This window comes from Eublepharis macularius, chromosome 19 (assembly GCF_028583425.1).
Source record: "Eublepharis macularius isolate TG4126 chromosome 19, MPM_Emac_v1.0, whole genome shotgun sequence".
Taxonomy (NCBI): Eukaryota; Metazoa; Chordata; class Lepidosauria; order Squamata; family Eublepharidae; genus Eublepharis; species Eublepharis macularius.
In genome coordinates, this window is record NC_072808.1 from 25,246,545 (window position 1) to 25,263,130 (window position 16,586).

General features: G+C 49.7%; 1 protein-coding gene across 1 annotated transcript in view; it reads left to right on the forward strand.

Moving 5' to 3' along the window:
• Positions 1-16,586, forward strand: part of LOC129346156 (ceramide kinase-like) — a 23,215-nt gene continuing 6,629 nt past the window's right edge. The window contains exons 1-6 of the mRNA XM_055003457.1: positions 1-128; positions 12,126-12,233; positions 14,157-14,282; positions 14,650-14,778; positions 14,895-14,958; positions 16,246-16,391. Coding sequence (XP_054859432.1) covers positions 11-128; positions 12,126-12,233; positions 14,157-14,282; positions 14,650-14,778; positions 14,895-14,958; positions 16,246-16,391 — 691 coding nt within the window. The 5' untranslated portion in view covers positions 1-10. The remainder of the gene's footprint in view (positions 129-12,125; positions 12,234-14,156; positions 14,283-14,649; positions 14,779-14,894; positions 14,959-16,245; positions 16,392-16,586) is intronic.

The window sequence follows — 16,586 nt, forward strand, 5'->3', positions numbered from 1 at the left end:
CGACGAGGCCATGGGCGAGACCTTCCTGCGCTGCCCGCTGCGCACGCCGCGCGGCCGCTGCCTGGTGTCGCTGCCCCCGGGGGGCGAGTTCCTGGTGGGCACGCCCGAGCTGGTGGGCCGGCCCGGCGGTGAGTCCGGGAGCCCATGGGGGGGGGGCGGCGGGGGGGGGGAGAAGCCCTCGCGCGGGCCCCTTCCGACGTGCGCGGGCGGTTCCGTGCGCGCCCGCCTGCTGACGGGCTGGCGGCTCTCCGGCGCCTTCGAGGCGCGCGTCCCCACAGCGCCGGGGAGAGGGGCGGGCGGGGGGCGGCCGCGCGGGTCTGCGGCAGGCGGGCGGGATGCGGGGCCAGGCGCGCCTGGGACGAGCTTGGAGAGCCGAGGCTGGGGGCCGAGCCGGCCTCTAAGGCGCCGCCGCTGCCCGCTTAAGAGCCGAGTGGAGCGGAGGAGAGTCCGGCGACTGCTGCCGGCGGGAGACTTTGCGCGGGGGCCGGTCGCGGGGCCCCCGCCCACACACCGGCAAGGTTCTCGGAGCCCTGAAGCGCGCTGGAAAACACCGTCAGGTGTCGCCAAGCAACGCACTTTGGGGAGCTGCAAAGCTTCCCGCGTTATAGGAAAGCGCGAAGTGGCGGGTGTTCCCGGGCTTGGGTGGCCCAGGCGGGTCAGAAGCTCGGCAGGGTCGGTCCTGTTTTGCTTGGACGGGAGACCCCCAAGGGAGCCTGCGGCCAACCACCTCTGTTGGCCTTCTGCCTGGAAACCCCCTTGATGGGGTGGCCCTGAGTCGGCTGCGGCTCGAGGGCGCTTTGCCCCGCTGCCCTGCCTGATCCTCCCGGCCCTCCTGGCCTGTCCCGGGGGAGCCTCCCGCCCTGTCCCAAGGCTCATCGTGCGCCTCACTATGAGAATGGGGGTGTGGCAGTTGTGTCTCTGGATGGCATGTCGGAGAGCAGGCGGTGTCAGGGGCAAATCCTCGAAGCGGAGGGGAGTGCCAGCCCGCCCGCCCGCCAGCCACAGGTCCCGGCTTCCAGTGACCGAGAGAGGCGGCTCTGTGGCCGCCAGCCCGCAGCAGTCCCAGGGCCTCTGCCTGGCTTGGAGGGGGCTGGGGAGCAGACCTGGAGCCGGGGGAGCGGAGGTGTGCTAAGGAGACGGAAGATTTCTTCCGGGAGAGTAGTTAGAAATAAAACTTGCCTGAGGAGGGCTCTCTGCCTGTCATGTTCATTCCCATGCGCGCAATGTGTGAGTGCAACATGCGTAACAATTACGGGAGTGGGCCAAAAATAAGTTCCGCCTTCTGTACCGCCAGGGAAGGACAGATTATGTTCTGACCCTTCAAGGGAAGGAGGTGTGGCGGTCGGGGGTCTGCCTGGGAGCTGGCTGTGCAAAAAGCGACTCTGGATAAGCCGATCCAGTGTGGTGTTTTTGAAGAGCATTTACTTTGAGGTTCATGTTCGCCTGAACTCTTTTCTCTCTATGCCCCAATGTTTTAAGGAGAACCGGTAAGGGAAAAGCACTTTGCATCTGCTTAGGGGCAGCTTTGCTTATTTTTGTGTTCCAGGGTTATATAATATTCTGCAGACATCAAGGATGTACATGGTTGCACTTTTTCAAACAAAATTGAAAACACGGAATGCTGAAATTTTATTTTGTAAATCTGATAATGTTATCCAATGAGACTAACCGACTTTATTGAGGCATACGTTTTCAAGAACCACAGCTCTCTTCATCAGATGCAAGAGAGCTGTGGTTCTTGAAAGCTTATGCCTCAATAAAGTTGGTTCGTTTTAAAGATGCTACTGGACTTTTTACTATTTTGCAACTACAGACTAACACGGCTAACTCCTCTGGATCTGTTTTCCAGTGCCCATTCTTCTGTGCTTCAGGGAACCAGGTGATACCAGATTCAAGCCAGTCTTGATGTAATTTTAAATTCAGTTTAAAAAGGGAAGGGGGGAAAGGAGATAGTCACGAACTTATATATCTTTATGTTTAATTTTTAAAAGGCTTGTTTTTTTTATAAATGACTTTATTGTTTAATTTACATGCAGAATAGAAATTCAGTGTTCCCTGGCATTGACAAAAGATGCTGAGAACAAGAAGTCAATATTTTTTTACTGGACCTGTAAACTTGATCTGCAAGAACAGGAAATAAAATGTCATGTTTATATTCATTTCACCCATTAAAGGTTAGGAAAAATGTTATAAGATAACCTCTTGTAAAAACTGGAGATGCAGACTCGTGTATGCTGTCTGTTGATGTGGTGGTCTTGGCCAGTTGTGCTAAAATTCTGTGGAAAGTAATCGCACGTTAAGTTTTTAGCTGCTAAAAATCCCCCCCCCCTCAAGCTGTTCTGAATATGTAGGAAGTACTTAAATATGGATCCAACTCTTACCTTAGCAGCCAAAGTTTTAATAGTGAAGAACTGAAAATCTGTGGTAATGGATTCAAAGTTTGCCAGGTAACCAAACTTCTGAAGTTGGCCTTTTTTGGTCAATTTTTGCTACATTTGGCCCCATACATCTTTGGGTTTTCTTCCAAATTCCAGATGATTAACTCCCCCTTCAGACCTGAAAAAACAGTATTGAGTGTGATGGATGGATGGATGGATGTGCCTGCTCTAGGGAGCCTACATTCAGGTGGGATGTCTAATATGTCTGGGCAGCAGCATAAAGAGTGGACTGAATGGAAACACCTGGAGGGCTTGTCTGAGGCTTGGTTAGGGTTGCCAACTCCAGTGTGGGAAATTCCTGAACACGGGAAGGGCACAGTTTGGGGAAGGGAAGGAACTCGGCCAGTATGGGATGCCACGGAATCTGCCTTCTGCAGCGGCCCTTTCTACCGGGGGAACTGTGCCATGTAGTTTGGAGATCAATTGCGTTATGAACTCTGCAGTTGGAGCCTTCTGCCCACCCAAAGCTGAAACTTTCTTATCCACCAGCTCCTTCCCTGGCTATCTTTGGTGCCAAAACAGTTCCTTGCCAGTCCCATTTCTGCACCCCCTCCGACACAGGCAAATGGGAAGTGCCCTCAGTAGTAGCCACCAGCCAGTAAAAGCCACTGAGCAAGAAAACGCTGGCCCAATAGAAACTGTTTTTCAAAGGGAAGATCAGCAGTGGCAGGCCTGCTTCCTCAGAAGAAAATTTCAGCGGTGTGGAGGTGACTGGCATGATGCCAGCACCATCCTCTCTTGGGCCACGTTGCTGTGCCAAACCTAAGCCAAGTCTCTAGAGCAATGCTGCAGGGGCTGGGCTTGGATCTAGAACCTTGAACCTGCCCTCTCTGTGCATGTGTGCACATGTGTGCAGCTGGTGCCAGTAAGAACTGAATGGGCAGCACAGAACATGCCCTCCGAATCCCTTGCCACACATGGTAGGACATGTTGTAAAGTGTTCCATGAAGGCAGGAATTTGGGGGAAAAAAGGCTCCCCAGGAAGAAACAAATTTAAGTATTAAACTCATAAAGAGTCCAGTAGCACCTTTAAGACTAACCAATTTTATTGTAGCATTAAGCTTTCGAGAATCATGTTCTCTTCATCAGATGAAGAGAACGTGATTCTCGAAAGCTTAATGCTACAATAAAATTGGTTAGTCTTAAAGGTGCTACTGGACTCTTTGATTTTGCTACTACAGACTAACACGGCTAACTCCTCTGGATCTAAGTATTAAACGAAACCAATTCTTTTAGAGAGAGCTTCTCCTCTCTCGCGTGGCTTGACGTCGGGGAGCTCGTTCACCAGCTCCCTGCCACGGGAAGATCAAGGTCCCCGAGTCCATGCTGTGTCCTCCTTCAGCCTCTTGGCTGTTCTCTGGCTTGCTTAGATGGAAAATTTTGGCAGAGACAATTTATATATGCAGCTTTGGAGAGCATCAGGCTAGGAATCCCAGCCTGCCGTTTCCTAGGCACATTCACTACGATGATCATGGTTAGACTGCCTGTAACCAGCCCAAAGCTCCGGAAGGAGTTAATCTTGGTTAATGTTTGATCTGCCTTTGCTAGTCAATACAGGGAAGTATCCTGCGCGCTGCCAGAATGACTTCCTCGACAAGGTTAATAATTTAACTAGGATGAACCGGGATAGAACATGGACCTCAGCCAAAGGAACACAGGGGCAGAGGTACACAGGTGTGTATGGATTTGTGTGTGTGTGTGTGAGAGAGAGGTTGTGAAAGTGAAAAATGCCATAGAATCATAGAGCTTGAAGGAACTCCAAGGGCAATCTAGTCCAACCCCCTGCACAATGCAGGAGATTCACAGCTCCTGCCCACTCCCCCAGCGACTCCTGCTCAATGCCCAGAGGAAGGGAAAAGGCTGCAGGATCCCTGGCTAATCTGGCCTGGAGGGAAATTCCTTCCTGGCCCCAAAGTGGTGATTGGCATTACCCTGGGAATATAAGAAAGGGCCACGAGAGCTCAGTGCTCTCAGCCCTTCCTGCCCCACCTCTCACGCTCTGCCTGAATTCGTACTGACTAACAGAATTGGCATTGCTGACAGATTGCCATCTAGTCTCGGTTTAAAAATCCCCAAAGAAGAGAGCCCACCATGCCCCGAGGAAGCCCGTTCCACTGAGGAACTGCTCTAACTATCAGGAAGTTCTTTTAATATTTAGCTGAAAACTCCTTTGCTTTGATTTTAACATGTTGGTTCTGGTCTGATCCACTGGGGCAACAGAAAACAGCTCCACGCCATCCTCTTTGAGGCAGCCCTTCAAATGCTTAAAGAGGACTATCATATCACTTCTCAGGTCGTATCCTCTCCAGGCTAAACATTCCCAACTCCTTCAACCTTCCCTCACAGGACTTGGTCTCCAGAGCCCTCACCATTCTTGTTGTCCTCCTTTGGACGTGTTCCAGCTTGTCAACATCCTTCTTAAACTATGGTGCCCAAATTGAACACGGTACTCCAGATGAGGTCTAAGCAAAACGACAGAGTCACTTCACATTATCTGGACCCATACTTCTGTTGATTCAACCCCAAATCACATTTGCCTTTTTTGCTACTGCTTCACACTGCTGACTCATGTTCAGTGTATGATCAACTAAGACCCTTAGATCCTTTTCACATGTATGACTGCCAAGACAAGCCTCCCTCATCCTATAATTATGCCTTTGATTTTTCCCACCTAAATGTGGGGAAACTTCACATTCACCTCTGTTTAAATTCGTTTTGTTACTTTTAGCTCAGTTTTTCAGCCTGTCGTGATCATACTGTATACTGATTCTGTCTTCTTCTGTATTTGCTACCCTTCCCAATTTAGAATTGTCTGCATGTTTAATGAACATCCCTCTACTTCGTCCAAATTATTTATAAAAATGTTGAACAACACAAGGCCCAGGACATATCCCTGAGCTGCTCCGTCACTCTTCTCCAAGAGAATAAGGAATCATTTACAATCACTCTTGGGGTGCGATCTATCAAGCAGTTCCAAAAACCACCTAATACTGTAGGATCCAAACCCCATTTCACCAATTTGTCAACAAGAATATCTTGTGGGACCTTATTAAAAGCCTCACTGAGGTCAAGATAAACTCTGTCCACAGCATTTTCCTATTCAACCAAAGTAGTAAATACATTTTAAACGTTTACTCTGAGAGCAGAACCACAAGTGACAAAAGGCACAGATTGGACACTTGTCAGCTTCTCTCAAGTTTTGATGGGAAATGTAGGCAGCTTGGCGGAATGTTGGACAAGTGACCGTTGAAAAGTCCGTTGGGCAGCAGTCGGAGAGCGAAGCTGCGAGACCAGGATGCCTACATTTCCCATCAAAACTTTTTTTTTTTATAAATTTTTTTATTTTTCAAACTACAAAAACACTACACAACACTACACAAGACTATCACAAGGAAAGGGGAAAAGGGAAGGGGCGGAGGGAATGGGAAAAGAAAAGGGGGGGGGTAACCTACAAACACTAAACACTACACTTCAATGTTTTCCCTTCATACTGCCATAATACAAAAATAGCTCAATAGGATAATGATGGAGTGGTTAATCATACAGAATACACATTTCAAATTCAAATTAAACTTTCCTCCCCCTTCTGGGTCCCGGACGCAGTTCTCTCTGAGCAGCCGCCGCTGCGGTGCTCGTCTCCTCCCCCCCCCCCTCAGGCTTCTCCTTTTCTTCGTTCATGGTGCACTGGAATTCCGGGTTTTTATCCTCAAAATCCTTTAGTTGATCTTCTGATAGTATCTTATAGGCTTGATCTTTATGTCTAAACCATATTCCTTCCGGAAGTAACCATTTATACTTTATTCCATGGTCCCTCAGAAGAGCTGCGAACTTTTTATACTTAAAACGTCTTTTCCGGACTAGAAATGGAACGTCCTTCAAAATCTTGACTTTAAAACCCATAAAGTCCAAATCCGCCTTGTATGAGTTATATAGGATAGTGTCCCGAATCTTTTTAAATGAAAAGTCAATAATGATCTCGCGAGGCAGCTGTCGCTTTGTTGCATATTTTGAAGAAGCCCGACGGACCTCCAAAATGGCGCTTTTAACCTCTTCTTTAGTTGTCCTCGCGGGTATCGCCAGTAGTTCCGAGACCAAATCTCACAGATCCTCATTTTCCTCCTCTTTCACGTTTTGGAGACGCAAAATTTTCTGCGTTCGTTCCACCTGTAGCCCGATCAGCTGGTTCTCCACCAACTTCAGCTCTTTTTTCGTAGCCTTCACAAGTGACGCACTTTCCAAAGCAGACTTCTCTGCCCCCCCCCGCTGCTTCCTTGATGGTTTTCACTTCGCTTTCAATTAAGCCCACCCTTTGATCAGTTTCGTTCAGCTTGTCAACAAAGGGTTTTATGGCTTCCACCACCGCCCTGCGCACCAGTTCTTCGAGCGACTCTCCCCTCTGCAAGGTAGCCGAGATTGACTTACCAAGAGCGGGACTTTGCTTCTTTGCAGCCATTTTAGGGGGGGGGGGCGCCAGCCAAATTCTGGAACTCACCGAAGGGGAAGAGCGAGTCTTCTTCAGATCCTCCACTCCTTCACTCCTTCACATACGCTTGTAAAACAGAAGGGATTCGCTTGTTTACAGGCTTCCGCCTGTTTCTTTCATTTGCCGTTTCTCGTTGCCCGGCGGCACTCAAGGCGCCGCGCACGTCTGCCGGCCTCCATAGGGACAAACGGGCAATTCCCCCCCCCCCCGCATTGATTTCGGGGGGTTCTTCCCGCAGCGTCCCGGACCCTGCCTCCCTGCCTGGGAGTCCTGGGGGCTAATCCTTGCAGATCAGCCGCCCGGTCAGGGTGCCCGGTCGCTTCCTCCCGGACCCGCCGAGAGGAGCGTCCGGCATGGCTGAGAAAGCGAAACCGAATCATTTCCCATCAAAACTTGAGGGAAGCTGACAAGTGTCCAATCTGTGCCTTCTGTCACTTGTGGTTCTGCTCTGACATGACTTGTGTTTGGGGAATCCGTGCTGGCCCTTAGTAATTACAGCTGTCTTTTCTAAAGGACTGACTGATGGATGATTTGTTCTAGAAGCTTTCCCAGTGTGGACATCAATCACCGTGATTTTTCTTTTTCCCCTTCTTGAAGAGATGTTACCGTGTCCATGGTGTAAAGGGCCTGCCAAGCCATTCTCAAAAGGCTTCACTGAAGGCAGTAAAAGGTCTTTATTGAATAGCTGCCAGTATCATGGCCTTACCTTTGCCAGGAATGACAGTTACACGCCAAACATATATAGGTTTTCAAAGTGCAGACAACGTCTTCGCCTCCCCCCTTTTCAAAGCACGGGCAATTTCTAAACCTCTCCTCCACCCGTCCAACGGTCATTTAGCTCAGCGGGAAAGTATCTAAGCGAAAAACAGCAGGAATGATGTATCAGGTTTTCCAAGGTCGTGTAGGCGCTTCTTCCCACCCAGGAGAGAGACCCCCGTTGTAGTTCAGAGGAGCACAAAGGTTACAGAAAAGAACAACCACCTCCGTTGCATAGTTTCACATCGCAGGTCTGAGAGACAAGGCTAATGTCAGTTATGGTTTAACCATAATCCTAAGGCAAGGCATTGGAACAGCACGGTGTTGCTGGGCATGACAGGTGACGCACCCGACACATGGGTCTGAACGGTGGAAGCCAAGAACTTGAGAGCTGAACTCAGCCATTTAAAAATGCGGCAGTGCGGTGGGTCCACGCCTTTCCAAGCGCTGAAACAGCCTGAGGTGGGGCTGTTCTTGGCCCCAGAAAAGGTGCACGGGGAAAGTAAGATCCCTTGGCCTCACTGTGTTGTGGGACCAATCAAGATTTGGCCCTTGTGGCATTTTTAAATGGCCGAGTTCCACTCTAAAATGGTGTTAGTATCCACGGGTAGCCCTTCCAAGTCTTTCCTGGCAACCGGCAGGAGTTTTGGGGTGTGCAGGGAAGCACAGATCATGAGCACCCTTTCAGCCTTTTTGCCTGCACTCCGGCTCAGTGCACAATGACGTCACTTCTGTTCGTGCTGGAAGCAGCAGCATCGCACACCATGTGGGAGTGTACACCTGGCCATTTGCCTAGGCTGCTTGCCAATGGTGATTTTCAGGCAGCCTTGCCCCCCTGAACACCAGCGATGGACGGTAGAGAGGCAAGTTGACGGGAGTTTGCCTGCCACCGGCAGTCACCTGGCAACTCTGCCTATCAGCTGGACCCATTGATTCCCTAACGTCTAGTTTTGCCCTGAGCAGCCTGGCCGAACAAGCCGAGGGAGCTACTGCCAGAGGAAGACATGCTGAATTTGAGGCATAGACAATGTCAGGTTTAAAAGGCCCTCTAGCATTGTATTGTCGAAGGCTTTCACGGCCAGAGAATGATGGTTGTTGTGGGCTTTCCGGGCTGTATTGCCATGGTCTTGGCATTGTAGTTCCTGACGTTTCGCCAGCAGCTGTGGCTGGCATCTTCAGAGGTGTAGCACCAAAAGACAGAGATCTCTCAGTGTCACATCTCTCAGTGCCCTCTAGCGTTATTTTTAAAAAAGAGTATGTTCATGAAATAGAAGCACCTCATAATCTGAGGTGGGAGGGAAGGCGGCATGGAACAGCCCGATCTCATCCGATCTCGGAAGCTAAGCAGGGTCTGTACTTCAAGCGGGGGATCACCGAGGAAGACTCTGCAGAGGAAGGCAATCACAGCCCCCCCCCCCCCCCCGGCTTCTCACTTGCCTTGACAGCCCCCTTGCAAGGTTAGCCGTAAGTCGGTTGAGACCTGAGGGCACACACCCACACAAATGCAGCTCACTTAGTTTGTGCATAAATCCCCCGGGGAGAGGAGATCTCCACAGGTTTGCTGGGCTGGATTACTACTCCTTGACCTTCACTAAAGGTTAACTTCCTCTCTCCCTTCATGTTTCTCTGTGTAGAACAGGTCAAGCGTCACTAGGGAGTATAACAGAGGCCTGGGAGTTGGAGTGACGAGTTCTACTCACTCTTCAGGCTTTTCAGCAAGGCACGAGAAATTTCCAACGTTCTCTGACCTTTATAGCTTGTTCCCTCTTCCTTTTTTAAGCAAGGTGTGCTGGGTGAAGTGGTAGATTGATGTGGGATTTTTACTTTTATCTGTGTGAAGGATTAGGCTGGGAGTTGAATTAGGCCGGGAGTTGTCCTTGTCCTATCGGTGTGGGGAATCAAGGGGGTGGCTGTGGGGTTGCTGCCTCCAAGATGGGAAATTCTTGGAGATTTTGGAGGTGGAGTCTGGGGAGAGCAGAGTTTAGGAAGGGGAGGGGCCTCAGTGGGGTATAATGCCATTGAGTCCACCCTCCAAAGTTGCCGTTTCCTCCAAGGGAGCTGATCTTTGCAGTCTGGAGAACAATTGTAATTCCAGGGGATCTCCATGCCCCACCTGGAGGTTGGCAACTATGTTTGCCTAAAGCCTCAAGGAACGTGCTTTCCCCCAAACACTTCTTCAGTTACTTTTTTAACAATAATAACAATGTTCAGTTTATATACCACCCTTCAGGACAACTTAATGCCCACTCAGAGCGGTTTACAAAATGTGTTATTATTATCCTTACAATAATCACCCTGTGAGGTGGGTGGGACTGAGAGAGCTCTGAGAGAGCTGTGACTGACCCAAGGCCAGGAATGGAGAATCAAACCAGATTCTCCAGATTAGAGTCCTGCTGCTCTTAACCACTACGCCAAACTGGCTCTCGGTTTAATTGGGGTGTGTGTGGGTGTGTGTGTCTGCCAAGAGTTGTAGAGTAGGCTGCCCTGCTAGAACTTAAGTGAAACTAGAAGTGATTGTTTGTCCATGATCGGTGCCATTGTCCCTGCGACCAGAAGGAAAGATCCTGATACTCAGTCGAGCCAATGAGACGCAGTGGGGGCCAGTGACTCTTATGTGTGATCGGCTCTGTTCAGCTGACCTAGCCAGAGCTGCAGGCGGGTGTGTGGCCGGGATGGTCTTCCTCATAGGAAAGGAGAAGTCGGTCCCGGCAGTGTTGGGACAGCAGGAACAGCAGTGAGGAAATGCGGACGCAGCAATGGCGGCCTGCTGCTGGCTTGTGCTACCAAGGCTGACGTAGTTTTCGATTCTACGGCTGAAGCCCTTCCAACCTGTACCATTGTTTGAGAGTGTGTATCGGCCATAGGAAGATAGATCTTGGTGGCAAAGTTGCCCAGACTCTGGAGTGACCTGGGTTTGGGGTTTTAGCTGCCACCTCAGAGTCTCTTGGGGAAGGAGTTAAATTGCTCAGGGGGGAGTTGAAAATAAGGGGCAAGATATTTGCCACAGGGGTAATCTCCCCATTCTGTCATCTTTGTATAGGGTCAGTAGGGTTGCCAACTCCAGGTAGGGAAATTCCTGGAGATTTTGAGGGTGGACCCTGAGGAGGGCAAGGTTTGGAGAAGTGTGGGACGTCAGTGGGGTATAAGGCCATGCGGTCTCCCCTCCAAAGCGGCCATTTTCTGCAGGGGAACTGATCTCTTTTGTATGGAGATTATTCTGGGAGATCTTCAGGCTTCACCTGGAGGTGGCTGGCAACCAGAAGTCTCAGGCACTTTGATGTTCCTTTATTCAGAAGAAGTGTAATGTGCTGGTACCAAGAATAGAAAACCGTTCATCAGCTGCTATGGTGAAAGAAGTGCCCTGGGCAACTTCTTAAGAGTTTGTAAAATATTTTAAGATTGGACCTGGGTTGACCTGAAAGAAGCTGTCGGCCGTGCACATCTTGGAGGCGGTGCTGGTGTGGGTGTGCCTAAACTGGGGGGTGGCCCTCGTGCCACGGGCTGTGCCGTTTTTCTTATTGTCATGCCAGATTGTCTTGCAACCCAGTGACTAACTTTGGACACTTCCGTTGGTGGGCGGCAGTTGAAGATCAAAGGTCCCCCCCCGCCCCCCAGGATGATGGTTCAGAATTGGCCTCGGCTTCTCTGTGGCTCCTGTCACGTCCGCTTCCCCTGAAGCAAAGAGGTCACTGATTTTGCAGCTGGTTTATCCAGTTGAGGGTACCTCCAGGCCAAGATTTGGGGAAAACATTTGTATTTAAAGTTCCAATTTGTTCAGGGGTTTTTTTAACCCCTTCTCCACAGTGCAGTGCTGTATTAATTATTTAGAATATTTCTATGCTGCCTCTTCAGAGGGCAGTTTGCAGCAGCTTACAATTAAAAACCACATTATAAATGTTATTATATTTCACATGCATCCAAGATGCTTATTCACATGAAAACAGAGAAGCATTGAGCTGAAGGGTCCCCAGGAACCATCTAGTCCAGCCCCCTGCACAACGCAGGCAATTCATAGCTGTTCCCCCAGTGACCCCCGGCTCTATGCCCAGAGGAAGACAAAAAACCTCCAGGATCCCTGGCCATTATGGCCTGGAGGAAAATTCCTTCCTGTCCCCAAAGAGGCAATCGGCATTACCCTGGGCATATAAGAAAGGGCCACGAGACCCAAGCACGGGCTGATCCCTCTCCCAATCTGGGTACAAGCCAAGCCACGGGCAAACTGGGAGCAAGCATTTGAGCACGCGTCAAGGGAAGCCTGTTGAAGCCCCTTTTGTAAGGGCTGCGTCTATATTTCAGCCCTTTTGTGTGTTTGGTCTCTGTGGGAAAGGTGGAGCGACGGCCTCCGGGCCTTTCTGCCGTGGCTCGGCTCAAAGCGTGGCTCCTGCTTCAAGATGATTTGCTGATCAGGACTTTAAGGTCTCTGCACTACCCTCTCCACTCCTTTCCAGATCAAGGCTTCTGCATTCTGGTCCAGGAGATGGTTGCTGTGAGGCTTGGAGTAGCCAGTGGTACAGAGGGGGACTCGAGTCCTGCTGGGGATGAAAACCATTTCACAGGTGAGTGGGGAAGGCCAGAAAGTGGGTGTGTCAGGCGATGGACGACAGGATATGGTAGACAGGTCCCTGTACCATTGCAACAAGAAGTCTGAATAAATGGTTTTATTCAGAAATCCAATCATTTCCATATATTTGTCCATAGAATTACTCAGAGGCAAGAAAGCATCTCAGCAGTACATGCTTCCTTGATAGGAATAGAGACCTGAGGAAAGTACAACTCTAAACACCCACTTATTTCCCCCCTCCCAGCTAGACCACAGGTTTGCACGGGAAAGGGTCTGGGAATGCATGAAAGTAAACTGTAGCATTTCAGACAGTACAAGGTCACTTCCGTGAGCTTCAAAGAAAGGAGATAACACAGCTGGGTTCTCAGGCTGTTAGAAAAACGAAAGTGTTGGATAGAGCATTTGCAAAATGAAATGAAGGTACAGCATTCAACACATAGAACAATGGCATGGATGTAGGGATACAGACATGACGGGGTGGCTTACCTGTAGCTGCTGGTCTTCAGGTAGTCACATGTGCATTCACAGTGTGATGGGCTCTGTGCCTACACACACCTGTGATTCAGACACTTCTGGAGCTAGGTGTGAAAATCTCCCCCTTTTAGAGACATATTGACTGTTTTCACACATCTTACCTGCCGCCAGAACATCATGCAAAGCACCCGGAAGACAGCATCTTCTTACGCGAAATCATGCCAGGAAGAAACAATTTCGCACAAAACATCGGGATGACAGCGTCTTCCTGGCGCAATTTTGCGCAGGAAGACGCTGTATTACAGGTGTTTTGTGCGACGTTCTGGCAGCAGGTAAAACGTGTGAAAACGGGCATTGTCAGACTGCGCACGCATTCCGAATCATAGCTCTGCACAGGCACAAACCCTGTAAAGTGTGATATCGAGTCTACGAAGAAGTAACTTGTGTGGTCTGTTGTCACACTACAGAACACAAGGGACAGTGCCCAAAGCTAAACAGGTAAGTTAAACATTAAGACAACATTTCCATCCGGGAGAATGTGCTTCCCGGGGCAGCTATGGTGGCATTCAAGATAAGGTTGCTCAGGGATCTGTAGGGATTCTTTAAATGTTGGGGATATATTATCTCTAGTCAAAGTCTGTTTCTCTTCTCATTTTGATCGCTGCTATAAATCTCTGGATTTCATTTGTTTAAATAGATGCTTCTAGGCCTCGCTGTGGTAGAGTAAAACGTTAGTTTTCTTGCAAAATTCTGGAGAGTGAACTTCTGTTAGTTCTTCTTATCTCTTCGTTCCACTCAAGCCCACTTTGTGCTTTTCTTTCTTTCCGTAAATTTGTTGGCAGAGTGTGGGAGACGGTGTGGGGAGCAAAATTCAGAGTCCCAACTTTCTTGCCTCTGGAGCGGGGAAAGGAGCCTAGAACTGTTAATACAAATTCTGCAAGCAAACATAAAATTAAAAGTTTGCGTTGTTCAGTTGCACTGACTAACAAATTAATTCAAATGTTTTAGCTTGCAACAGGTTTTAAAGAGTCAAACATTAAAACTTCCAGAATGGTTGCAAAATTAACAGACGTCCAGCAGCCCCTTAAAGAGAAACAAGCTTTGTTCATACATGAACTTTCATAAGCTGGAGCTCTCTTCTTCAGATGCATTATGCGATGTACCTTGTCTTTAAGGTGCCACTGGACTTCTGTTGAACACATCAAAAGGTTCTTCTGCTGTTAGCATGCGGTATATATTTAGATTGTTGAACCCAAACCCATCAGCTGGTGGATCCCAGCTGAACATGGCTTCTGCTGATCGTAGAACTGCTGATCTGGCTTACATTTGCTTCATGCCTTTATGGTGGTGGGCTTTTGCTGCCGTCACCCTTCTGCTTCTTGGACCCCACCCTCTGCCTCCCAGCTAATCTTGCTCATCCCCCCTCTTCTCTTCCCCTCCGCAGTGTTTTTCATCCAGCGAGAGAAGGAAGAGCGCTGGAGCCTGGGAAGCCTGGAGTTCACTGCCCCAGCCTCGTCTGACTTGGCCATTCGCTGGGTCACAGCCTTAGAGATCTGGATCTACCACCATGGTCAGTTCCTTGACAGCCTGAGAGGAAGGGGGGTGGAATATCGGAGCCCTGTTTGCCAGAAGCCTCCATGGCTGGGCACGGTGGCCTTGCCAAAGGAAGGCAGCGTCTGCATGGGCAGGGTTTAATTTCAAAGAGGAGGATAGGACTCTGAATTCTGTGGGGGGGGGGGGGTGTGGCGTGGACTGTGGTTAGTGCTGAGGATAAGGTGGTGTGCCTGCACGCAAAGGCTCTCCCTGTGGCTTCAGCCAGTCCAGAGCTGAGCCTTCATGCCAAAAATGAGTTCTGGGGCTCAGCAGAAGTTTTAAATCCAATCATGCTCCTTCCCCGCACGTGTTCTAGGCAACGGTCTACCCTCCCTCTGTTCCAGGTGTCACAAGGCCCAAGAGCCTTCTTGTCTTCATCAATCCAGCTGGGGGACGCAAGAAGGCCGTGGAAACCTACCAAGGCCAGGTGGCCTCCCTTTTTGCCTTGGCCGGGATCCATGCCCACGTCATAGGTGAGCCCCAGTCTCCCCCCCCCCCCTCCATTCCTGCTGGCATGTTACCTGTCCTTTTGCTGGATCCTTCCTTTCCAAAGTTATGACCCTCCTTCCCCTTTCTCCCTCTGCTCCAGAGACCAGCCGAGCAAATGAGGCCCGCGACTACATTCTGCATCAAGACCTCTGCGGCTTTGATGGGTAAGGACCTCTGGACTGGGTGTGTTTGCATTGTGCTTCGAGGGGCTTCAGAACTCGAATTCAGCTCCCAGCTGGGAGGTTGAACGTTACACAGACACACACATCTGTTGTACCTACTCAGGTCGGTCTTGAATCCAAACCTCCACCTGCCAGGAGCGTGGCAGGAACTGGCTAGCAGAGCAAATTGCTTCAGGTGACCCAAACTAGTGAGCAAAGTTATATGTTGTAGTTGAAGGGGGACGAAAACTGTATCCAGTCATTTGGGCGTAGGAGAAAACTTCTGGGAATCCTCTGACACCTTAGAGACGAATAAAATATTGGGATTGCTGACTCAATGCGGGTGTTAACTAGTTTAGCAAAACTAATGAGTGGTCTCTTTGTTTGCCGTAAACAGATCTGAATTTTACACATGCTATTATCGCCTGCATTTCAAAGCCCCTTGATCCTCCTATTTCCCCCCCCCCCTCCAAGCAAGCTTCCACTCACAGCATTTGCCGAAGAGGGCTCCAGTCTATGAAGGCCTCTGCCGGAATAAAATGTTGTTAGTCTTTTAGGTGGCACAAGACGCCTGCTTAATTTTGCTACCCACCCAGCCCTGCCCAGGAGTGTCTACCTTTTAGCTGCCTTAAGCCTCCTTGCAAAGGAAAAGCGGCATTAAATATTTTTAAACGTCCATGTATGAAATAATTATAAAAAATTCAGTTATGCAGATGCAGCGATCAAATCCCATCTGTTGAAGGACAGTTTATTCTATTGGCTGAATCAAGAAGGAAACTTCACTTGCTGGTTCAGTCTGTGGATGGGCGGGTGACGGGATGTCTGCAGCTTTGATTGCTTCCTCATGGAAGAAAGTCATTTTGTATGTGTGTGTGTGTCTCACAGGGAGACAGTTTGGCTGGTCCCTTTTCCCTGGCGTGGGGGTCTTCTGTGTGCAGGCAGCTTCAGACCATGAAAGAGCATCAAAAGATGCAGCCTGAGGTAGTCTAGACTAGGGACATGTTGACCAGTTCACTTTGCTAACTGGTCATCCAGTTAGAATAGCTTGCTGGGTACAATTCCATGCTAATCAATATCCTGTTATCCATGAGAGCAGCCCCGTGTCCTCCAGAATGAAGCAGAGATGGGTGGCGGCAGCGAGGGGAACATCCCAAGATCATCCACACGTGGATAGGCAAGGGACGAAGTTGTCTCTGACCCTAGTGGGCTGCAAGGGAAGTTGTCTTGATGCCCAGTTGGGCCACCGCTGTTTAACCTGCCTCCTCCCCCCTCCCATGCCACACTCTACAGGCTGGTGAGTGTCGGAGGGGATGGCACCTTCAACGAGGTGATGCACGCCTTGATCGAGCGGACGCAGCGCAAGGCAGGGATCTCGGAAGAGGATACAGACACAGAGCTCTTGCCACCACACCTTCGTATTGGCATCATACCTGCAGGTGGGAGGAAAGATCTTGGAGGGGAGACAGATCGGGGATCTTCTTGTAATAATAATAATAACATTCGATTTATATACCGCCCTTCAGGACAACTTAATGCCCACTCAGAGCGGTTTACAAAGTGTTATTATTACCCCACAACAATCACCCTGTGAGGTGGGTGGGGCTAAGAGAGCTCAAGAGAACTGTGACTCG